The sequence below is a fragment of the Diadema antillarum genome, unplaced genomic scaffold (assembly GCF_040938485.1).
Source record: "Diadema antillarum isolate AM-2024a unplaced genomic scaffold, OU_Dant_1.0 seq00000413_RagTag, whole genome shotgun sequence".
Taxonomy (NCBI): Eukaryota; Metazoa; Echinodermata; class Echinoidea; order Diadematoida; family Diadematidae; genus Diadema; species Diadema antillarum.
Window position 1 is genome coordinate 446,090 of NW_027271399.1, and position 26,206 is coordinate 472,295.

Here is a 26,206-nt window from a genome sequence, read left to right on the forward strand (position 1 = left end):
TAGAACAGAACCATTCTTCTGAAACAAAAATAAAGGTACCGTCAGCGGGTTGTAAGACAAACTGCACTACTAGCCTGACAGAACTTTTCACAACTCTCTACGATTCAACGCTGATGTGACAGTGCCCAGCTAAGCTCTTCTCTGAAAAAAATAAATAAAAATGAAATACTGGAGATCTGTGGTAATAGGTATATCCATGGATAGCCATCTAATATTCATGAAACATTTCCCGTCAGCCAGCGAGAAGGCTCATCATAAATTTTTCCTGCTTTCTGCAGCCAGATTATCATAATGCCCCAGCCTGCATAAAGTGAGGGATAACTGCTCATCATTATTTTCTGCTCGCCGTGTTGATAATATCATCAGATACCAGCCAACACAGATTGTCCACGACTAGTCTCAGCCACAATGCCCAGTACAAACTATCTCATCTTAAAAATGAAAAATAAATGATAATAATAATTCCCAATACAGACAGCCAAGAACATTCTTCCGAGTAAAATCAGAATGTTCAGTTGCAATGGCCTCACATATTATCTGCTCGCACTATAAATACGTCTGCAAAAAAGTTTCTTGAAATGCATATAAACGGTACTGTGACAAGTTCTGCTGTCAGCATTTCTCAAAAGAAGGTCTCCATGTGGAAACTAGCCTTGCCAACAGCAAGTGAAGTAGCGCTTCTTGTCAACTCAACTACGGATGCAACCGCCACTGCACTAGCACTCCAATCACAGCACAATTACGGGAAGATGAACGGTGATCATACTAACTGATAAAGTGACATACACTGACAAAGATCAACAAAACCAATCATTCAGAAATTCTCTCCACAAAAAAAAAAAAGGCTCGATTAGTATCTATTATCAGGTAAAATCCTGGAGAAAAAAATTGACCATAAATTTTCAAACAAAAACGAAAAACATGGGGGTTTCATATAATTTTGTGGTGAATTCTTTCAAAGTTGCCATGTATTTGCACAGGTATGGAATTATTCTTTTCTGGTAAACCCTGCCTATCCAACCTTGATAGTGTTACCTGCCTTTTTGAATGAATATACTGTCTAAGCTGTTATTTGCGTGAGGGTTTAATTTTTCATGAATCTCGCGAATCACTGCTGGACCGCGAATTTAACAACACGCGAAAATGTTGCCATACGCTAGGAAAATAGTGCACTTATGATAGCCTCGGTGTTAAATTGTGAAAACAAGATCTTGCGAAAATGTCTGCGACGACCTCATTCACAAAAATATCTGTATGCGAAAATAAGAGCTTATACAGTATATCATGTATTTGCATCATATAAACAATACATCACGCATATGTATTATATGAACAATAATATGAGTACAGGACTTCTCTCCACATATTCCATCAGCAATGTTTGCAGCTGAGGAAGTTTCATGATTTATGCTGGCATGAAACCATAAATGCCGAGGTGAAGCTGAAATGGTAGGATTTCTTTGAAACAGTTTTACATCTAGAATTTGTGCTTGACAAAAGTCATACAAATGCATATTTGAAACAAAGTTTGGATATACTATCCCTATCTGACAAGCAAAGAGAAAATATCAGACCTATGTAAATTTCTGCATGAACCACACTTTTGGTTGCCCACTGCTATCAAGCAACTGCTTATAACTGCCTCAGGTTTAGTCCTGTGGCCAACTTACATGTAATATTAGAATTCAAACTGGGTACCACTAATATGTAGGAAAGTCAATGCAAAGCCCTGTAAGTTAGCTTTCATTTTGTCTGTGAAAAATATTTATCTAACTTTTCCCATGGAACCTGCATGTTATACCTTCTTCACAGACAAAATATTTGGTGTATGCACGCATTTTCTTATTCTGTGCTGGATATGGATAATCAACAAATTGGTTAGTGCTGATATCACATAATGCGTGTACAATTGTACTTATAAATCGAACCCTGCTACTACATTTGAAATTCTCGCAGACAAAGCACTGTGAATACTCAGCGCATGGTCAGATGCAGTAATATTTCGCAAGATGCAATACAGGGCCCTGTGAATCAATGTCAGGCTAGCTTTATTCCCCACCCCCCAAGGAGAGGGGATCATATTGCACGTTCTGTTTAATGCACAGATTATTACCACACTGATCTCTCCCTCTCTCTCTGTCTTCAAGTCATCTCTCATCAAGGCTATATTTGAATACGCCGACGGGTCGGTTGAAACATTGCTTTTTCAGCCCCGGTCACCTGCCGATCGGCGCGTCATCAACTTGACGCAGGCCGCGCGGTAGAGCTGGGCATGTCATTATTGGGATGCAACCTACGGCTGATGTCACACCGCATGTGCACGCCAGAGAGAGAGAGCAGAGAGAGAGAGCAAGTGAGACTCAGACGAGGAGTCACGCTTGTAAGATGTGTAAACAAACCCCTATGTTGATGAAGCATCGGAAGGGGATGACCCCACTTTCACTCACACAGGACTCTTTACACCCCTGTATTAAGAGGAAACCCTCCTTCCACCATCCCACAGTGGGGATGAGTGGAAGATGCAACTCATCCCAGTATTTTCAGACATGCCTCCCCATTCGATCGGACTTGACTCTGGAGGTGACAACACGGCATAACGCACGAATGAAATAATATGCATCAAATTTTGCCTTGCCGCCGAGCAGATGCAGCCGCAAGAGTATGAACCTTGCGGCAGACAGGCTATGGCTATAAATAGATGCAAATCTAATGTACACTGCCACTCTAGACGCAGCATAGCGTGGAGGATGGAGTGTGTCAGTTGGAAGCGGTTTGTTTTCACTGACGGGACAAACATAGCTGTTGAGAACACATTAGATACAGATGGAAAGGATGCCTTTTTTTTTATACAGACTCTATTTAAAGGGCAAGGAGACAACTGATAGAAACAAAAATTCATACATCATGCTCAAAATCTGAGAATGTGTAATGACGCTTCAGAATGGTAGTAAAGAACAGATGATGGCTGCATGGGTGGTTGATGAGATGGAAGTTCATATTCAGCATCTTTATAATTGATATATAATGGCACATGCCAGATGCTAAATTAATAGAAAAAAATTATGCACGTTTGCTTTTTGACAAACCATTCTGCTGCATGGCATTTTTGATCGGTAGCCCAACAGAATGGTGGCTTAAAAGGTAATAATGTTCTCCATTATGAACAGAAGCTCTACCTCAGTATTTACCCCAAAAACCTGGGGGCAACCCAAACTTCTATTCCCACAAATGTTGTGACAAATATGTGCTTGGTTGGTTTATTTTTGGGCTAGGAAAGAGGTTTTGAAAACACATGAGCATGAAGTGCATTCATATTAGAATTACTGTGGCATTTTAAACACCATGGCAATTTGTTGCCATTGTTCTCCTTGGTAAAATACAATTGTACCTCGCAGTTTGATACCACTGTATTTCAGTTGGTACCATTCTCATTCATAATATGCTGTGGTACCTTGTGGCCTGGTAAGTGCACTTCTCCAAGGTTAGCACTGTGCAAATGAATCTCCAACATGGAGAAGACAGAAAGTGTATCAGATCACGTGGGATGTACACCACAGTGCAATGGGTGGTATTTTGTGAAACAATACAGTCGAAGCTTGCACGCTTATTCTGCGCCAAGTTTGTATGACCACCCTAAATACCATGGTATTTTGAGAGGTATTTCGTGGTGTATCTGTGTTATTTACATTCCGCAAGTAATGTGTGAATGGGCCTATGGCAGCATTAATGGAGGATAGATCTTACAAAAAGCTGAATTTGACTTCCATAGTCAAATGTTTAACAGAACATATATGGTGACGATTCCATTATTCTTCTTTAATAAATGCAGAATGAATACTACAGTACATTTAATAGTTCTCATGAAATTGTATGTACAAAAAAAAAACCCAGAAGTATACAGAATTCAGAGAAAAACTAAAAGCAAAACTTGACCAGCTGATCAAGCTACATGATTGTATGTTAGAATAAAGACAACGTCTGGAAACAATAGGCATTACTTCTGTTGTTGTACCATATCAAAGCGTTAATTTTGCATTGTGTCACATACCATAAAGATAGAATAGAGGTATTGTGTTTATACCAGCACACATGAGAGTGCCAGTTTGACTTTGGCCCCACTAGTCTGCTGTCTTGGGGTCATGTACACTTTGTAAGGTTAATAATCCAATGTGGAAGAATATGACTTGAAAGCTTTGCTAAGAACAACTAATCACATGAGGAGACAATAATATACATCATTTCAAATGCCTTTCTCTCAAAGGGTTCTCAAGTTTGTTTGTTTGGGTTTTTTTTTTACTAGATGAAATAGCGGCAGGAATGCCAAGGAGATTAAGTCTCGTTTTTCCCCACATGTACAGATAATATATTCCATTTTTGGTCCCAGGGAATAATTTTCCTGGTATCGCACAGCAATTCGCTATGCATTTTGGTGTGACTGCTATTCAAAATGTTATTTCTTCATTGGGGTGAAAAGACCTACATGTACATGTAGCTAAAATTTTGGTGAAAATAAGTTTTTTTGGATTAACGGTTAGATAATCACTTAATTGATGTCATGTCCAAATTGTAGCTGCCTTACCCTAAAAATGAAGCCACCACAGCATGTCAAAGGAAAGGCTATCCCATTTGATATAGTGCTTTGGCTGCCATGTTGTTGTTGTTGTTGGGGTTTTTTTGTTTTTGTTGTTTTTGCTGTTTGTAACATACGAGGTCTTGTCACCCCAGGGATGATTTGTATGAGTTGATTTGTATAGCAAGTTCATTACAGAGAATTGTACACCCTTTTGTTCAAAATGTACGTCCACTGACTAAATTGCTATTTAATTTTGAGAAGGGGAATTATTCCCTGCTGATCCATTTCACACTTCAGCTGCACTGCTTTTAAGGCTCTGAGCAATTATTATTAATACTTTTTTTTTCTACATTTCTGCGACACATGTTTCTAATTCTTCTAAACTGACACAGTTTGAATATCAGATGAAAGGAATGTGAATATCAGCTGTCTGTTTTCAATGAAAAAGATACCATGGTTAAGAATAATTTTGTTCTCACTGTTCAGGGCAAATGAAGGGATCAAATGATAAGACAAAAGACAATTTTACAGTACATTCATCAACATCTGAGATATATACAATGTCCTATGAGAATATTAGCAGAGTTTTGAACTTCTGCTTACTAGTAGTAGTAACTTGATATCTAATAATTTACACACAAAAAATTGCACATAACTCTCGAATGATATAATTGTAAAACACAATTAAAAAAACCACTAATACGTCATAAAATCAAAATAGTGGCAAGGAGTTCTTTTTTTCAAACTCAGATATTCTTAATTCATGACATACATACTACATGCTGCAAGAAGTTACAACCCTTTAATAATACAATGTAATGAACATATTTCAGTCCCCTCAGACTTCTGCATAATGGAGTTCAATCCCATTTTCTCTGAAAACAAATCCTCACTAACCACTACTAAAACAAACTTCACCAGTGTTTACTGCTTACATCTTATGTAAATGTAACCAACTTGACTTTTCAAACAATTTACTCACATTATGTGTAACTGTTTTGTGTTGAGAGACTAGTCAGACATTCATAATGTACTTGTAGTGATTTTAATTGTTGATTTGATCTGTTTGGCTCGGTCATTCAATAGTAAGGAGACTTCAGACCTTATGCTGATTTGACAATGCTGGGATCACAATTCAGAATAAACAAATAATTTATTCATATAGCATGTGGCAGCTGTGATTTAAATTCAAGTAATTCAATCTTGTTCTACGGTCTTGCCCAAATGGTATGCCTGGCCCAATATCTGGCGCTTGCACTAAAATGTAGCGCACTATACAGTGATCATACATTACATGTCCTGCAAGATTTATAATTTGCAGTCTGTATTCCACCCACACACACACACACGCGGTAGAAGCTGCTTAAGGTCTGTCCAGCAGCCCATATCCATGGGGATGGGAGGGGACCCTGGCCGGTGCATGGACCCTGGCCAGCATGGGCTGGAAATCATCTCAATCAACATTAAGCGAGTTAGGCTGAAATATTTATTCATCCTTTTTCTGTGAGGGAGGAAGAGGGAAAGAAGCTGTGGTATGGGCGAGACAACCTCAATAAAATTTTGTCTCCTTTTCATTTTAACTTGTATGATGAAATAAGAAGACAGGGCTGCCAACTCTCACTCATTTTGGTCCTTTCTCACTCTAAAACTTTATTTCATTTGCATACATTTCTATTGATCTCACTCATTTTGACTCCTAAATTATAGCACTGGCCTATGGGAGTCTCACTCTCCACTAGTTTCCAATGTTGGCAGCCCTGAGAAGACCAGGATCTCTAGACTTTCCTCAAGTGCAATAGAATTGTTGCTGTATTGATAACATCGTGTAAGCTCATATTTAGTCCAAGAAGCAATACCAAAAACATGGCTGGCAGGATGACTGTACACTGTAACACTGACAGATATACACTGTACATACATTTGTAATTGCTACTAACATGATAAACTTCTTTGTTTCTTTTCACACAATGAGGTCGCTATTAATCAACCAAGCAACTAAAGACTTGGGAGTAATATATGTACACCTTACAAGTTATGTTCCTTTGATCAGAAATAATGCTTGAAACATAAGTGAGCTCAGGCATCTGAAAGATGCTCATCAGGTTTAGATCAACCAAGACTACTAATCACGCTACATTTCAAGAGGCTTGCAAACTCTTGAATGATATTGCCTTTCTTTATCATAGTGTCAAGTTACGGACTTTGAAAATGAATGTGGCTGTTGCCATGTACACTGTTTTTACTCTAGATTTCCTGCGTTAAGTGATCGATGAGGTTAATGTTGAGACTTACGTTCTTGCCAAAATAGATTTATCAGGTTAATTATAGCATTGGTCGCCTCAGCTTTTTTTGCTGCAAAACAATCAGAGCTTTCAGTAGTTAAAGTGATCATTTTTGTATGTGCTGGAATGGAATGGCTTGCAGTATTAATGATACATGCAGATGTCATATCATTACTTTATACTGGCAGTGACAATTATACAGTATAGCTAACTTTGGGAGCCACAGACAGACACTCATACGGTGTAGGTGTAAAAGCATTATAACTGTCCAGGAACTTTTAGGAAACAGTAAGTAAGAGTTATGCCTATACTGTAAAAGTGGAAATTTTTGCGGCGTTGAAATTTTCGTGCATTTCGCGCAACCCGAAACTAGCACGAAACTAAAAGCACGCGAATATTTTTGTTTGCCATGTTCCAGTAGTAGATGACTTGATTTCGCGGAATTATAAACACGCGAAACTCTTCTTACCCCGCCGAGCGCGAAAAATTAGTCGCGCAAAAATATCCACTTTTACAGTACTCTGCAGTGTTACAAACCACTGGCGTACTTGCCCAGGGCAACTACACGTATTCCCCTTTCACACGGTAGAAAATCTCTTGTAATCATAATTGCAATCAGGATTGTAATCGCGGTATGCCTTGAGTCTGAAAGCAAATTATTGTATTCAAGATTCTAGAATCTTGATTTGCAAATCCAGGTCTGGAGGTGTTTCAAATCTCCATTTGCTTGATTTGTGGTTCGCACTTCCAATCTGAAAAACTCCAATGCATGATTGAGATGGCAGGGTTTAGCTCAAACCTAGAGCTACTGCACACAGTCAACGCAAAATGGGATGCAATCTACTTGTACTGCACTAGCTAGCCACCACTTTGCAAGTTTGATGGACAGGTCAGGATGTGCGAGCGTCTGAACATTCCATATCTGAAATCTTTAAAGATGATTACTGGAAAGATTTTTATATGATCTGAAAGAGCTCTGTAACTCACTCTCAGGCAAAGTACAAAAATTGTACATTGAATGGGTATGGTACTGATCCTGCATGAGTACACCTTTGTACATGAAACAGCTCTTGAAAAAAAAACACTCTTCGTTTTTCTGTGGGAAAAACAATGAGTAGAACAGCGCACGAGGATGATGCCATGCAGGCAACTGCCCTTAAATCACAGAAGAGTTTGTGTTTGTTCAAACCAAAAATCTTTATTCCACTGAGTCACATTGGCACAGCATCAAACATCAGACATCTGAGAGTGGGTGATGTGTGAGATACACAGACTCCAACTCTCCTGCTTTCGACGGGAGATCTCTCGCCGAAAGCCCATTTTTGCAAAATCTCCCGTTCTCCCGCTTGAGATTTAATTTCTCCCGCCCTGGCTCTGTGTCTCCCGCTTGAAATGATTTCTTACTTTGTGTCATCGTATGTGGAACAATAAGCCTGAGAGAGCACGAGAGAGCATCTAGAACCCTAGAGCTTCCCGGGCCCTTAAGTGGGCCCTGGACCCCGGCCGCAAGGAACTTTGCGCTTTGCGCTCATGATGTGCGCTTTACACACATCGAGTTGGAGTCTCCCGTTTGGTAGGGGTTTCAGGCGGGAGAATCTCCAGATGAGAAGGTGCTTGGGGTTGGAGTCTCTGGATACATTGCACAAAAAATTCTTACGAGCCTGTCTATACCTACAGTAAATGTACAATGGTGTATGATATTACTCCATGCTTGGTCTTTTGAAATTTTCGATACAGGAACCTGCTAGCCACTTTTGATATCTGTGAATGACACGTTAATTTTAATTTCTAAGGGGAAAAAAAGAAACAATACATTTTGTTTCTTTTCTTTTTTAGGGAGCCTGCTGCAGAATCTAGATGATTTGGTAGCTAAACTGTGTTCTTCCACTCATTTTGTTAAATCTTCTACGATAACTATGCCTTCATGTGCGAAAACACCATTAACAAGTTTATATGTATCACACGTACTACTGCATGGGGAAATAACAAGCCTGCTCAAAACAAGCACACCTGCACTTGCTCCTCATCTGTTGATTTAGCCTACTCTCTCCAAAAGGCAAAAAACAAAAAGACGCAAAAAAAAAAAATCAAAACAAGCCATGTAGGTCATGGCTAGAGGCCACAGTGATTCTGTACTTTACTTAATTGGCTGCCTGTCTAGGGATACCCCGGTAGATGAAAAGGGACATCTCAATCTTGTATCATAGGCGTTAAAGGGCTGTGTCAGTCATCAGAACAGAAGCATACATGGTGTAGCATCACTGCGTACATCCCATTAACTTGTCAAGAGTCAACTCTTGAGAACATAAACCTATCGAACACTGGCCTTAGACACATTCCAGCTTGATGGTAAGAATCAGTGCATACCTGGTACCTAAAAAATGGGGGGGGGGGAACGACATTTGGTACTCAAATTAACAAAATATCCATATTGTTAAAAGTGAAAGAAGGTAGGAACTCTCTATTCTCAAATTTTACAGAACAGGCAAATAAGCAATAGACTCCTGTAATGTATGATTTCACATTGAGTTTTAGGCAAAACATCCATACACATTAAAGACAATGTCCTCAGCCAGTCAGAGTGGATGCAGCTATTAAACGTGATAACAATGGACTCATTCACAGGTACAGTGTACACAGTATGAGCAGTAACAATTCTGAACAAAGGTGAATGCTTTGATGGCAGCGACCACACAAAGAACCTCCATGGAATGATCGCATTACATGTATGTATACTGCAGATACCTGTAAGAGTTAAAGGGAAGATAAACCCCAAGAGCAATGTGGATTGAGTGAAAGCAGCAACATTAGTAGAACACATCAGTGAAAGTTTGAAGAAAATCGGACAATCGATGCAAAAGTTATGAATTTTTAAAGTTTTGGTGTTGGAACCGCTGGATGAGGAGACTACTAGAGGTTATGACGTATGAGTGGACAACAATACCAAGAAAATATAAAGAAAATACTACAAAAATCAATTTTTCATGAAAATTACAAATTCCATCAACTTGATATTGACATATGTTAAGGGTAGCAATTATTCCCCCTGCTTTCTGAAAGCGGTTGGTTCATTGCTCTTTCATAATTCTAGAAAAGTGAATTTTTGTTGAATTTCCTTTATATTTTCTTTGTATTGTTGTCCACTCATACGTCATATCCTCTAGTAGTCTCCTCATCCAGCGGTTCCAACACCAAAACTTTTAAAATTCATAACTTTCGCATCGATTGTCCGATTTTCCTCAAACTTTCACTGATGTGTTCTACTAATGTTGCTGCTTTCACTCAATCCACATTGCTCTTGGGGTTTACCTTCCCTTTAATGATGCTTGTTCAATGGAGGGTATTCATTTCATGTCTGGTGAGGGGTTTATGAGTGTTGGGGGACTTTCTCACATTTGATGCTAGCCGAGACAAGGCAGTCTTTTCACATTAACTTGAGTACTTCATTACTTAGGGTTTACAACAACACATACATTGTCTACAGATCAGCTTCAGAATATGTCGGCGGAACCCACAGACTTCAATCACACGAGAAATATACTCAACTGTTAGTTGCACAATGCTCTTTCAGACCATGTGTATCCATTGGAGGATTATGGCATGTAATAAATGTGTACTTGTATAATATACATATGTAACAGACCAGGGAGGAGACTATCATTACAGCACATGGTATGTTGCACGACAACAGCAAGGGAATCATGGGAAATTGAGTCCACATGATCATTACTCACGAAGAGCTCTGTTCACATCCAGTCTAAAGATATGAAGGTGTAAATTACACTGCATACATTTCCCACTGCTCATAAAAAGATAATGCAACTCACTCTTCACTTTCTCTGTAGGCTTAGAAAGGATATTTGCTATATAAAAAAAAAAAATACTGCAAATCCAATTTGCACTAATTCTAAAAGTTGTTACACTGAGTGCACAACACCACTGCACTTGAACAAGTCATAGTAATCTAAGAACAGCACTAACTGCAATATGGTTAATAGCTTTGGGACCTCCCTTAAGAATCAAAAGAAGCAACAACAACAACAAAATACCTGTATCAATCAAATGAGTATAAGCAGAACTGTTGATGTATCCCACAGCTCTTCTAGAAATTGTCTTAGATATTCAACTGTGAAATGAATTGCACAAGCAATAAAAGCACACATTCATCATTTGCCATGGGATTAAAAAAAAATGCTGAAAGTGAAGAACATATTGGTATGCTGTGTGTGCACATGGTCTGTTAAAGGCAATAAAACCCATGCCTGTATCTGTAGCTCTGTGACATCCCTCACAAATATGTAGTAGCTACTGTACATCACCATGTATCATTTCAAATATCAATGTCACACTACACACAATATTTTAATATCTTGAATTTCAAATTGCTTCAACTGATTCCACGCTCTCGTTTGGACATACATTGTATAAGTATCTCACACAGGAACGTTAAAATGTGATACAACTGTACATTTCTTCTACTTACAACAATAAGAATGTTGTGGAAATTGGGCAAAACTTATGATTTGGCAAAGGCTTCTAATTTCAACTTTTTATTGTTGGTGCGATGACATTTTCAAAGATGCTTCGTGACGCAATGCAGAATCATTCCATACTACACCACTCAGATACATGTTATGCCTCTCTTCCCTCATTTATATACCATTACACTTGAATAATTCCTTCTTCTTAAAGGCTAATGACACCACTGAATTGAGTTTTCCCTGTTTTCAAAATATGAATTAACATTTACTATATCATCATCATCATCATCATCATCATCCTGGAAAATAAATATACTTTTCAGTGAAATGGCCAAGGATAGATTATGATATTTGACCTCCACCACTGACTTCTCACCCATACTTGTTCAGGCAAATATGTAATTGTTTAGTTTTACAAGTATCTTTTCTTTTTACCAAATATTACCATTGGACATTCCTGAATGAAGGTATGGCTGTAAAATCACATTTTTCTTAATAGCCAAAATATAACTTGAATTCTAAAGCTTGACCTTGATTTACTACCCTCGTGATGATCATACAAGTGATTGTCTATTCATTTCTACCCCAATCACTGATGTACATCATTACTGAACATGCAAACACCAAGCTGAAGTAATGACTAGAAGTGACATTTTTTTCTTGTCCTTTTTTTTTGGGGGGGGGGGGGGCAAAAAGCACAGTGACCTTTAACCTTGACCTTTCATCACTACTGTTCCATTGCCATACATGTAATGGTCTATTCAATTCTATCCTTTCTACCAAATAATATCACCACTGGACATACCTCAAGGAAATATCCATTTCAGCCAAAGTTCAATAACCTTAGATCTCAACCTTGAGGGATTCTGTCTAAAATCTACCAAGCCAATACATGTACCTACTGTAGCATTCTGAGGATGGGCTTCAAAAAAATTTGTAGAGCATTTTTTTTTTCTCTCTCTCTCTTAAAGCATTCATGCTGAAATGGGGGACAGACAGATGGATAGATTTAGAGACAACCCTAAAACATGCCTCTGGTACCCTTTAGGATAGAGGCATAAAACAATGGAGTGCTTACGTTAGTAACAACAGCTCCTGACAAAGGCCACAGTACACGAGTGTGTTGAAGACATTTAGTGTATCATATTATGGTAGCTGGCATGAATATCCTAAATACCAAACAAGAGGGTCAACGTACTTTGGCATCGGACAGCCTTTTGTAACAAACACCACTGCAATTCCCATTTGAGAACTTCCAAGGAGGCAGCTAGTTACATTTCCATCCTGTGTCTGCCAAGATGACAATTGGCATCTTCCACACTTCTCCTGATGTGCATTACATACCCTCAAGTCTTTTTTTCTTCACTTCACAATCTCCAGTACTACTGACACCACTGACAGTCACCTACAAATCGTACACCTTGATCTTACACATTGTATCTTTAAAATTGTCAACCACTGGAAACAATGAAGTGTAGAGAATGTTTTTCAAACAAAACGCATACACTGAAAACATTATTTCATAAAATGTTGAGTACCATGAGACAAGTATAGGAAAGTTATGGCAGCATGTTAACCTCTAATGGTATTCTTACTATGGGGCATCTTGTGTTCCTTGAATTTGTAGCTGTATTCAGATACATTGCACTTTTCCATTCAGTAACATTAAAATCTAACAGTCAAAAACAACTAAAAAACACAGCTAAAGAATTCTGCAATACTTGCAGCCTCTCGAGCACTACATGATTTCAGAACATTCAGCATTTCTCGTGCTAGCACATAGAATACTTTGTACAGTTTGTTACAAACCCACAAACCACGTGCATGACTCAAACAATCAGCACTATGACTAGCCTTTGGCGTGTGCCTTACATCATAAGGAGCTATCCTCAAATTCTTGAAAGTGCATCAGAAATAATAATTACAGCTAAGAAAATTGCAGACAAATTTGTTTTTAAAAAAATGAACAAAAAACAACAAAAACTAAGACATAAACTAGTACATATGTATAAGGTACTTAATGGTATCAAATTACCTGCCGTGAATGCGCAAATATCAGTTTAACAGTCACTGTATGCAACTACTGGGCCCCATTTTATCAAAAGATAAAATCGATTTTCAATTTCCTTACCACACAGGCTGCCATAGACTTACAGTTGAAATCAACTATATAATCAATTTTAAATCTTCATAAAACAGGGCCCTGGACTATTATGCATGCAATTGACTGCTCCTTGGGAATAAGATCAATGAAGCTTATACCATAATGATGTGCTTCATGGTGCCCTTGCAGCATGTTTTAGTGCAGAATGAAAGCAATAGGGCCTACAGAGTGTCGTTTTACCAGGAAGACACAATAACGTGTAGGTCAACAAATCATGGTCAAAAGCCTGAACGTGCTCTGTTAATCGAGATACCCAATTCTGACTTAGTTTCTCATTAAAAAAGTGCTGATTTTTATGCAAAAAGTATATCACATTTTCTCCATAATTTCAATTTACTGCACATGAGTTTATCTAATTTTTTTTTTTTAAGGGGCAACTATGAACAAACATATATCAGTTGAAAATATATTTAGCTCACAAAGTTTGCTGAGACCTTTTATTATTAATGCCTGATAAACATAAGTTTAACTCTAAATTGTATCGATACACAGTATCATATGTAGCATGCAATTTAATCAATCTCTTTTTACAAAAGAAAGTAAATGCCTGATAAACGTAAGTTCAACTCTAAATTGTACCGAGACACAGTACTCTATAGCATAATATGCAATTTAACAAATCACTTTTTACAAGAGAAGAAAGTATAGGGTAGTCAAAGTTTCCAAACAGTCCCAGTGCCTATACAGGAAATTCAGAAGGAACATTCAATTTATTTCACTTTCATTTCCAAAAGAAAGCATTTAACAGGTTTCACAAGTAAATTACAAGTAAATTTTCTCATTTCTAGCCATGAAAAATATGAAAAGAGAAGAGTTCTCTTTGATAGCACAGGGTATTAACCTGTTATGGACGAGTCCCGAGTATACTCAGGCAGGTGTCTATGTGAAATGCCTGTTGTAGCAAAATCAGCCCGTCCTCAACAGGTTAATACACCAATATCTATTTATAGTTTTTAATGTTCCATTAATTCTTGTGATAAAACCACCAATGCTTTCTTCTTCTTCTTCTTCTTTCACTTACTGTATACATATGCCATATATTTAGCAAGTCTAAATTTTCGCAAATCAAGACTTCCCTACAATATCGCGAGTGGTTGAATTCACGATCGTGGAGTACGTTGTAGTGAACAGAGAAATGTACATGTGGAAGTCAGATTCATATCGGGATCAGAGTCAATATTTTTGCATCTTTGAATTCGCGAATAGCAACCGACTCACAAAATTCGCAAATATAAAAACCTTGCAAAATATTTGGCGGATACAGTAATAACCCGTTGAGGATGGGCTGGTTTTGCTACAAGTATTTCCCACAGACACTTGCCCGCGTATACTCCGAACTCATCCTCAACGGGTTAAGTTCAATATATACCCATAACAAAAAGTGCAAAACATGCTTAATCTTGAATGGCAGTGGAAAAAAGAAATAAAGAAAGGCAATAACAATCCTTATCAGCCAACCCATCCAAACACACACACACAAACACAAAATGAGTGCAATACTCCAGATATCTTCCTATTTGTTAAATAGAAATATAATCTACCAAGATGCACAGAAAGTTGTACTTGCTGCCTAAAATCATAATGTATGGCTTAAATTATTCCTCATATAACAGTCCCTTTATAAAACTGCCATTTTAGCAAAGTGAACGAGTTGCAAACGGCTACTATTAAAGTAAAGTTATTAGAGCCTAACTTGACTGCACGCCATGTTTCCTGTGTGATATTTAGATGAATAATATAACAAATAGATCATGAAATCATGAAACACTCCCTCAAGTCAAATCCGCATTATCACCCACTTCCAAATTAGTTTCCCAGAGCTGTTTCCAAAATGATGTCAAAACTACATTGTATATCTCCAACTACGGGAACTCCTGCTGTCAACGTCACACACAAATATCACCGGCAATTTTCATTGGTCATGAAAATATATTGCTGCTGCAAACACAACAAGAACAAACAAAAAGTGAAACAAAATTCTACAAATTCACAAAACCATTATGTGCAAACAATATACCAAAGAACAAAAAAATATTCCATGAAAAGGATATATGCCTCCCTCTATGGGCTCCTGATCGCTGTGTTCTGTAGACTCGATCTTGAACTCCCCTTCCAGTGGCATTTTTTATATCCTCTAAACTGTGTAATGCTTGCTGTAAAAAACAATCAAAGAAATATATGACATTATCTTGATAATTATCATCACAATGATATGTTTGCTCGATGCTGAATAATCATACTACATTCACAGGTGCACTGAGATGCATTGGTACAATACTCTAAACCATTAAGTATACACTACTTATCATAGTATTTCATTAATGTACATTTGTACATTGTACCTAGAATTAGATACATTATGTAACTATTTCAATCTTAATACATAGCAATCAAAATCTTCTTTGAACATTGATCATATGTGACACCAAAGAATTAAAGTGTATGATTATGGAACTACATGTCTGAAAGACAATCACTTTGTGGTTTCTGTATCATTGAATCTGAAATGCAGGTCCACTATCTGTGGTAAATACATCTTGATAATCTGCAAAGTATGTACTTTGTAATACATTTGTAATCACATCACGAGTGCTATTAAATGATACAAAACTAGCAAGGATTTGAGGGGAAGAGCAACTGTAAGGTATTTCATTCATGCACACATGCAGAGATACTAAAAAGAATGTATCAAAACAAACATTGCTGTTATGTTCTGATATTAGAAGCAGTCATTCTGCCTGCATATCTAATGCAATATACATGTATAAAAGGCATACACACTATTGTAAAGGCAATACAAAATATTTGGTTTTAAGCCCACAGTGGCTACTTCTTAATTAATCCTCAATATTTTCAGCATGAACAGAATAATGTAAATCTTCACAAAAGAAAAAAAAAAATGATTGATTACATTCCTCATCCCTAGGAAATGTAACAAAATATGTTACCATAACAGAGACAACTAAAAAGTATACAAACAGCTGTACAGAAAACAATCATCCTCTAAAACCTCTAAACATTCTCCACTTTCACAAAGGTGTGTCACAAATGGACACAATCAATCTCAAAATTCACAATATTGAAAGCTAAATGCAATCTTTACGATACTGGTGTTTGCTTGTCCTCACAACTTATATTTTCTATAACAAGTGTGAAATCTTTATGGGCATCCGAAGTAAACGTCAGAAATTATCTGTTGTGCCTGTTCCCTATCTCAGGTGTTAGACACAGGGAAGGGGAGGGGCGCATTGCTTTATTTCACTGTTTCAGGGTACAACTGTATCTGAGGCCATGTATCTTGAAGAATAAAACTACGGACACTGTCCTCTTCATCTGAGCAGAAATAAAGCCATTTCTTCATTTTGCTGAGAATTTCGCCGTAATTAAGTCATGCACAGCATAAGTGGGATAAATTTTCATGATTTCAGGAAACTCACCTGTAAGTCTATACTAGCATTGTTTCCTAATTGGTTCACATTTGGTAATGATCCGCCACGATACGCTCCCAGTGCAGGCACTAGTTGGAGGTGATCATGGTGATGAGTGTGACTGTGTGGATGCTGTAAAACAAAAAATGTCCAGTCAATGTGAATAAAATTAACATCAGTCACATCACGACATTAAACTACCGAGGACTCGGCACAAGCATGATAGAATAGCTCTCCTCATTAAAACACAAGGCAAGACAAAACAGTACATTGCCAAGCACACAGCTTGTCAGTGTAAGTAGGAATAGTACATCCAACGCTAGTATCATCACTGAAGTAGCATGCTAAACACAGTCCCAGTCCCTTTCCATACAGTTTCCCAACATTGTACACAGCAGCCCGTCTGTGTACTTGGCATGGTAATTTATACGGACGGATTTCAACAGAAGCGCCCTATGCTTTATACACGCAGAATACCACGAACGAAGATTGTGCAGCGACATTATACGTAAAATTACTTACCCTAGAAACTATGGACACTTCTTTCATAATCTGCTCAAAAGCAGCCGTCTCCTCCGCCTGCTTTTGATTATGTAAGGCGATCTTTTCACTAAATTTCCGAGGGCTAGACATTTTGAACGTAGGGTTTTGGCTGGCTAGCACAGCCAGATTTTCGTTCTGAAATAAATGTTGTCATCTAGCGGGTTATTTGCAGGGGGTCGCGCCAACTATCCAATCAGTGATGGCGTTACTGCGCTTCGGCTCACCGAGCTTTGTGATGATCGCCCTGCTGAGGAATATAACTCAGAATTTAATATGTGAAAAATATACAATTCGCAGGGGAATTACAGAAAAATCCTCATGGTAGATTACATGGTAGATTTACAGCTCCGCTGTTCACGTGTCTTTTTTTTTCTTTTTAATATAGAGTGGGTAATAGTCTACATGCTACCTTAACCTGATAATAATTGCGTATGGATGCCATGTATTCATACTGGATATACAATGTATCATAGAGGGATTTGAGAAAGGTTTGGAATATGAATGTGCGTTTAATAATTCCCACACTGTGACATGTTGTAAGCTCGTATCCATCTCGTATCATATCTACTGCCCGTAACCGGACCCGTAACCAATGGCGTGCGCAATTTCCATTGTCAAATTTTCTTTCGATTTTAGCCAATCCCACCTTTCTATCAGTATAAAATTGGGAATGTCCTATCTACTGCCTTCGAGGAGTCGTATTGTTATATTCCTGTACTACTGATCAGATTAATTTCAGAGAAGCGATCTCCTGAGAGACTCAGAGAGAGAGAGAAGGGGGGGGGGGGGGTAAGACGACCCTGAGATTTGGTCAAACGTTTTCAGTGGGACTCTTTTTTATGGTAAAAGAGAGAGATGTATACTATAGATATGATCTCTAAAAGCATATTTTGTCTGTTTTTGTTTGTTGTTGTTTTTTGCATTCATATAAAGAATTTAAAAAGAGTGAAGTTGTAATCATCTAATTTCTGTTGGTCTTTATCTTAAAGAGGAAATCCAGTCCAAATATAAGTTAGTCTGATAAAAAAAGAGTAAAATCTTACGAGTTCAATGGTAAAAATTTGACTGAAATCGAATGAAAGATAAGGAGGTTATGACATTTTGCAGTTTTTTGCTAATTTCTGAAAAACAGTTCTTGTACAGTGGATATGAATATGCAAATGAGTGAGCACAATTTTCCATTGATCGTGTACAAAAAAAAATGACGAAAATTCAATGTTTCTGTCATTGAAGTCTGAAACATGACGTTATTCCTGGTTGAATAACTTCAGAATAGTGATCAGTTAGATATACGAGGATTTGAGCCTTGGACATAATTGCGTTTGAATGAAAAACTGGAAATTTCAAAATTTTATGTAAAAACTATATGGTAAGTTGAGAGGGAATGACATGCTCACGTTGCTATTTGCATATTCATATTGACTGTTCAAGAACTGTTTCCCCTCAAAATAGCAAAACTTCAAAATGTCATAACTTCCTTATTTATCATCCGATTTCGATCAAATTTATACCGTTGAACTCATAATATTTTACCCTTTCTTATTAGACTAACTTATATTTGGACTGGATTACCCCTTTAAGGATACAGCCATAATCAGCTGTTTTCCGTGTTTCATCACTATGCCAGAAGAGATTGATAAGTATATTGAATACAGACAAGGGATAATTTAGAGTGTGATTTCTTAAATGAGATGTCGTCTAATCTACTCCATTGAAAAGCTTTCATCTTAAAGTATACCGGCAGCTAAAATATTTTTCCAGTTTGAAGTAAAGTCAAAGTGCATCTTTCGTTATATTTGTATTTCAGAATGTGATTAACCTTCAAACCATGGCATGCAGTGTCAAAAAAAAATTTATTAAAGGGATGGTACAGTATTGGTGGAGATGAGAATTGGGCTTTAACCTTTTTGCGAGATACTAAGAAACCACTTATGAAATAGTACAGAGCATACCATTTGAGAGGAATTCAAAGTTTATTTGATGAAACTCGGGTTTGGAATGACTGAAACATCCAAAAACAAAGTAAAACAAAGCGATCGTAATAAAAGGTGAGTCCCACACTTTATTTAAATCGCTCAGTTTTGGATATCTCAGCCATTTCAAAACCAATTTTCATCAAATAAAGGTTGAATTCCTCATGGAATTACATGCTCTTTCATACTTCATAAGAGGTTTCTCATTATCTCACCAAAAAATGTTAGAAACCTGAAATTAGGTCTCAACCAAAATTATACGATCCCTTTAAAATTCTCCTGCTTGTAACACGCAGGACAGTGGGCCTATATGGCTCAGTCGGCAGCGCGTCTGCCTCCAGATCCAAAGGAACCGGGTTCGATTCCCGAGTCGTACTGTGCAATGTTGTGTGTGTATACCGTCCCCTCTTGTACAAAGGAGGCAACACTCTGTCCCTCGGATATGGACATAAAATGGAGGTACCGTGTGTGAGAGCTTCACAACTCATGCACGTAAAAGATCCCACTTCGTCTATTCATCCCAAAGAGCCGGGTGTTTAACCCGGTGAAGTGGTACCGTCTCACACCCAACTGGACCCCATCATATAGGCGCCGGAAGTGGGGGGGGGGGGGGCAGGGGGGGGGGGGGCGGCCCCCCCCCCCCCCCCCAACGAATTTTTGCAAAAACAAAAAAGCGCCCCCCCCCCAAAAAAAAAAATAATAATAATAATGATAATAATAAATGAATAAACAAAGAAAAAAATAAATATGTATATATATGAATAAAAGGGAAAAAATATGGCTACAAACGGCAGCTTTTGGACTGTAAAATGTCAAAATTTTCAAGCTCGCTCGCTTCGCTCGCTCGCATCCAGCAGTTGAGCCCGGTGCGCCTCCCCCTTAATTTCTAAAGCGAAAAACATAGCTACGACGGCAGTTGTTGGACTCTAGAATGTCAAAAATTTCAAGCTCGCTCGCTTCGCTCGCTCGCATTGAATCGTTATGCCATTCTCCTAATGTTGCTGCCAGTAATTGCCAGCAGTTGCGTCCGATGCCCCCCTTATTTTTTACAAAGCGAAAGATATAGCTACAAACGGGAGTTTTGGGACTGTAAAATGTCAAAATTCTCAAGCTCGCTCGCTTTGCTCGGTCGCATTGAATCGTTATGCCATTCTCCTAATGTTGCTGCCAGTAATTGCCAGCAGTTGCGCCCGATGCGCCGCCCCATTAATTTCCAAAGTGAAAGATAAAGCTACAAACCCCAGTTTTGGGACTGTAGAATGTCAAAATTTTCAAGCTCGCTCGCATTGAATCGTTATGCCATTCTCCTAATGTTGCTGCCAATAATTGCCAGCAGTTGCGCCCCGATGCGCCCCCATTTATTTCAAAGTGAAATATATAGCTACAATTAAAACTCCAGTTTTGGAACTGTAGAATATCAAAATTTTCAAGCTCTCTTCGCTCGCTCGCATTTTATTGTTATGCCATTCACCTTGCTGACAGTATATAATTTGTCGATCGTTTCACACCGTCATTCCATCATCCATGTAAGGAAAACTTACAATGTTCCTCAATGACTGCGTTGTTGAATGTATCACATTCCGTAATGTATTGTAGTCCCATTATTGCTCACGCACACACGCACTTGATACAGACCGTCAAAATTACTTTATGGTTCCCCCCCATGTTTCGACCCACCGTACGCCACTTTACACACACACACACACACACACACACACACACATATATATATATATATATATATATATATATATACATACATATATATATATATATATATATATATATATATAATAGATGTGTGTGCGTGTGTGTGTGTGTGTGTGTGTGTGTATGTGTATATTGTGTAACATATGCATGGTCTGATCTTGAGCCCCCTCCAATGTTTGCCCCCCCCCCCCCAATCCAAAACTGCTTCCGGCGCGCCTGGACCCCATGGAAGACCAGCTAGTGCAGCTGAATATGGGCTATTCAGCGTGTCTTTTCTGATGGAATATGACACAAACAAACAAACAAATAAACAAACAAATAAACAAACAAACAAACAAACAAACAAACACATCTACTTCCCTTTTGAATCATTTCGTCAACCTTGATATCATTGGTGAACATAAAGGAAATAATCAAGTACAAACATTCCGATTTCATATTCCGTATATTATATTAGATGCATCAATTCTTTTGAAGAAAACCCGAGAAGGTGACCGGAAGATACAATGTTTTATATACTCAGTGAACATTTTAAGTTGAAACTACATCGAGTTTTGTCTTGCGTTTAAGCTATGAAATGATATAGTGTCAGCTGTCAGGTAAATTTCTAAACATTCTTTAGCAAGTCAGAAAATCAGCGAAAAAAAAAACCCAAGGGAAAAGCAGTAAAAAAAAATGTTAATGAATGGGAACTTATAGGTCCCATTCCATGACATTATAGAGTATTATGATTAGTGTAAAACCCAAAAAGAGAAATGTGGATTGAATTAAAGCAGCAATATAAGTAGAACACATCGGTGGAAGTTTGAGGAAAATCGGACAATCGATGCGGCAGTTATGAATTTTTAAAGTTTTGGTATTCAGATCGCTGGATGAAGAGACTACTAGAGGTTATGACGCCATGTGTGGACAACAATATAAAGAAAATATAAAGGGAATTCCACACACGTTAAAAATATAACTTTTCATGAAAATTACACATTCCATCAACTTGATACTGACATTCGTTAAGGGTAGTATACTTGCAAAATTTTACATGAGGCGGTGATGTCAGTTGCCTCTCAATAAAGTCTCTGACTGATGACCTACAAACCGAAATTTATATAACTGAAGAAATTTTGTTATTCGCAATCTCCCCGTTATGCTCAGCAACGATGACTGCATGCTATATCAAAGGGCAACTGGTAGTGTTCGCTTAATTGAATTGAATTGAATTGAATTGAATTGAATTGAATTGAATTGAATTGATTATCAATTAATTGAATTGAATTGATTATCAATTGATTGAATTGAACTAATTATCAATTAATTGAATTGAACAAATTATCAAAGAATTATACAAATAAAATCTCTACGATGATTTGTGCGTAAATTAATGTGAAAGGTGTGAATTGATCACAATCATCATCAAGTAAGCTAATTTACACATGTGAAAGTTTCAAAAATCCTAAACTTCCTAATGAAATCCGTTTCGATGCAAATTCCTCCTGTTTGTTCGTCTGATTGAGTAATCGAACTCTCTATTAGGAGTAAGTTTTGTTTCTATAAGTTGTTGACTAAAAAAAAAAATCTGTACAATCTAACGCACGAATCAATCCGTCACTCTTGCAAGCATATGGTTGATAGTAATCACTGCTTGTATTAGTTCAGATAAATGGAGCACATGATTCTATATGACTTTCATTTTTTTTTCTGCCAAATTTTCTTGAAACTTTTACTAATTTGAAGCAGATGAAGTTCTTCTCAAATACAGTCAATCATACAGCGGTCTCGCAGTATATGATACGCAGCAAGGGGGCGCCGGAAGCGGGGGGGGGGGGGGGGCAAAACGAGTCCCCCCCCCCCCCCCAGTGCCCCCTATCACGAATAATTTATCAATTATCTAAAGACCAAAATGAACAATAAAGGCATTTTCTTGTCTAAATGTTGTCAATTTCATAACTGAAAAAGAGAAATTTTCGCCCCGTATAATACACTAACAATATACTTTATTATATTGATACATTCATATTAACTTATGAGTAAATTTAGTGTATACATGGTAGCCTCGCGTCCTCGAGTGTGCCCACTGAAACATACCTTTAGTAAACCTTACATTTTTCTTTTCTTCTCTGCTTTCTAGCAATATAGGAATATTTTTATTGCTCGAACAATTCGATCATGTTTAAGCTTTTAATGAATACATTTCAGACAAATTCAATTCAATTCAATTCAAAGTTTATTTCATTTTTCGACAAAACATATATGTTACACTTCTTTTGACAACAGAGAACTAGAATTATCACTGAAGGTGATTAATACCCCCGCCCCTAGTGTTGCTTTATAGTATGTGACGTCATGAGGGCAATGACGTTAATACCAAGTTTGTGCACTTGTCGAATTGAAAACAGAATAATTTTAGTTTGACACTAAGTATAAAACTTACAGCAAATGGAAACATGCTTTCCCCCAGCATCACTACACTTAAAGACCATCATACACACCAAATTTGGCCTTCATAGCTTGAATGGTTTATTTTGATACAAAAATGAGTGGTTACCATGGCAACACATTTTCCTTAAACTAACACATTGAAGTCTTGCAAAACTACACTTCTAGATCATGATATATACTAAATTTGACTTTAATTGCTTGAATGATGGAAAAGTTATTCGATCTGCAAGGTTTTGGTAAAATTGTGGTTACCGTGGCAATGGTTTGTGTGACAAACACAAAAATTATGTGTTCCACATTTATACCTCAGGGCCATAATGCCTACCAAATTTGGTTTCAATTGCTTGGAAACTGTGGAAGAAGTTCACTCGGCACAGGATTTAAAAAAAAAACATGCGGTTACCATGGCAACGCATTGTCCGATACAAATACAAAGGACATTTTACAAAACTACACTTAAAGAGTATCATACACACCAAATTTCACCTTCATAGATTAAATGGTTCAATTTGATACAAAAACGAGTGGTTACCATGGCAACACATTTTCTTATATTTACACATTGGTGTCTTGCATAACTACACCTCCCGATCATCATACATACTAAATTTGACCTTAATTACTTGAATGATGTGGAAGTTATTCAATCCACAAGGTTTTGGTAAAATTATGGTTACCATGGCAACGCTTTGTCCGACAAACACAAAAATTATGTGTTCCACATCTATGCCTCAAGGCCATAATGCCTGCCAAATTTCATTTCAATTGCTTCAAAACTGTGGAAGTTGTTCACTCCACAAGATTTTGAAGAAAACATGCGGTTACCATGGCAACGCTTTGTCAAGTACAAAGACAAAGAGTGTCTTGCATAACTACACCTATAGATCATCATAGATACCAATTTTGAAATTGATTACTTAAATACTATGGAAGTTATTCAATCCACAAGATTTTGGTAAAATTATGGTTACCATGGCAACGCATTGTCCGACAAACACAAAAAACATGTCTTGCACATCTACACCTCAATATAACCATTTACCCTAAGTTTCATTTAAATTGCTTCAAAACTGTAGGAGTTCGCGACGCAAGATTTTGCAACAGACAAACCGACCGACCGACCAACATCACGGTGATTCCTATATACCCCCTTCACACTAAGTGTGGCGGGGGTATGATAAGGTAAACAGAACATTATGTAATGAAAAGAATGTACAATAATTGAGGACCTTATAGTAATTATACATTGTAGTAAAAAAGAAACAATGAAGTACATATGCAACCTTGCTTAAAGTGCGAAAAATGGAGAGACCCACTAAAGTGAAAGTGGCTCGCTTGCTCTGCCCGCAGTATACTTATATAGTGGTTTCTTTCATTATGTTTAATTCCCTAGAAATTTAATTTAAAATGCTCTATAAACGCGACGTTTATACTCTGCTTTTACAAAAAGTCCCTACCGTGGGAGGGGGTATCCCCCCTCCCACACCCTCCCCCCGCTCGGTCGCTTCGCTCCCTCGCTGAGGATCTCACACCGTTATCCCCGTTTGTAATAATCATAGTCCTTCGCACTGTCTTTTTCACTATGTGTAATTCCTTAGAAAATTGCTTTTAAATGCTCTACAAACGCGACTTTTGTACTCCGTTTTACAAAAAGGTCCCTACCTGGGGGGGGGGGGGGGGGGTATCCCCCCTTCCACACCCTCCCCCGCTCGGTTGCTTCGCTTCCTCACCGAGGATCTCACATCGTCAAATGTGCCCCCCCGTAGAGATTTGCCCCCCCCCCCCCCCCCAAAAAAAAAATACAGCCACAACAACAACAAACAAACAAGCAAACCCCAGAAGTGTTTCGGCGCGCTTGATACGCAGATAAGTTAATGAGGAATTCTAAAAAGAAAGAGTGAAATTGAAAGACCACGACAGTGAAATGTCATCGAAATTGGGTTAAAAGAAATAAGAACATTTTAAATACATGTGTATTTGCAATTTGGGTAAACAGTTCTTGAACAGTTGATATGAATATGCAAATAACTGAACGGATGATGTCATGATGTCATGCATTTTAGATTTGACTGTTCAAAAACTTCCTTGTGTAACTATATGGGGACACTTGAGAATTTAATAACTTCCCTAATTCTTATCCGATTTTGATGAAATTTTCACTGTTTAGCTCGTAGAATTTTACTCTTTCTAGGATTACAAATTTTAACTGGTCCGGCATTCCCCTTTAAAATACCATGAAAGATTTGCTTTGAGTATGATTATATGAGAAGGTGGTATATCAAGCCGACTTCTCCGATGTTCGTGATGTTTTGAAAGATTTCTAATATTGGTATATTTTACATAAAGGCCTATACCATATTTGAAAGCTGATGTGCGTGCAGTATGTGTGTGTGCGTAATTCACACTATCAATCATATTGCACAATTTTCACATTCTAATCATATACATAGCAGGAGTGGAAGATATTCCATTATTTCCTGTAGTGATGAGGGTGTCCTCAAATGGCAATGAGATATACGAGAGACTGGTGAAAAACATAAAATGATTGGTTGGCTGGCACTTGAAATGCAATGATGTCTTGTTTTCGTGATATGGGCTATTATGTTTTGGACCAAAAAG

General features: G+C 37.7%; 1 protein-coding gene across 1 annotated transcript in view; it reads right to left on the bottom strand.

Annotated features, from left to right (window-relative positions):
- The window catches only part of LOC139732333 (CREB-regulated transcription coactivator 1-like), a 77,939-nt gene extending 60,228 nt beyond the window's left edge, over positions 1 to 17,711 (bottom strand). The window contains exons 1-3 of the mRNA XM_071643199.1: positions 17,451 to 17,711; positions 16,938 to 17,060; positions 15,552 to 15,653 (exon numbers count right to left, since the gene is read on the bottom strand). Coding sequence (XP_071499300.1) covers positions 15,552 to 15,653; positions 16,938 to 17,060; positions 17,451 to 17,561 — 336 coding nt within the window. The 5' untranslated portion in view covers positions 17,562 to 17,711. The remainder of the gene's footprint in view (positions 1 to 15,551; positions 15,654 to 16,937; positions 17,061 to 17,450) is intronic.
- Positions 17,712 to 26,206: the final 8,495 nt, after the last annotated feature.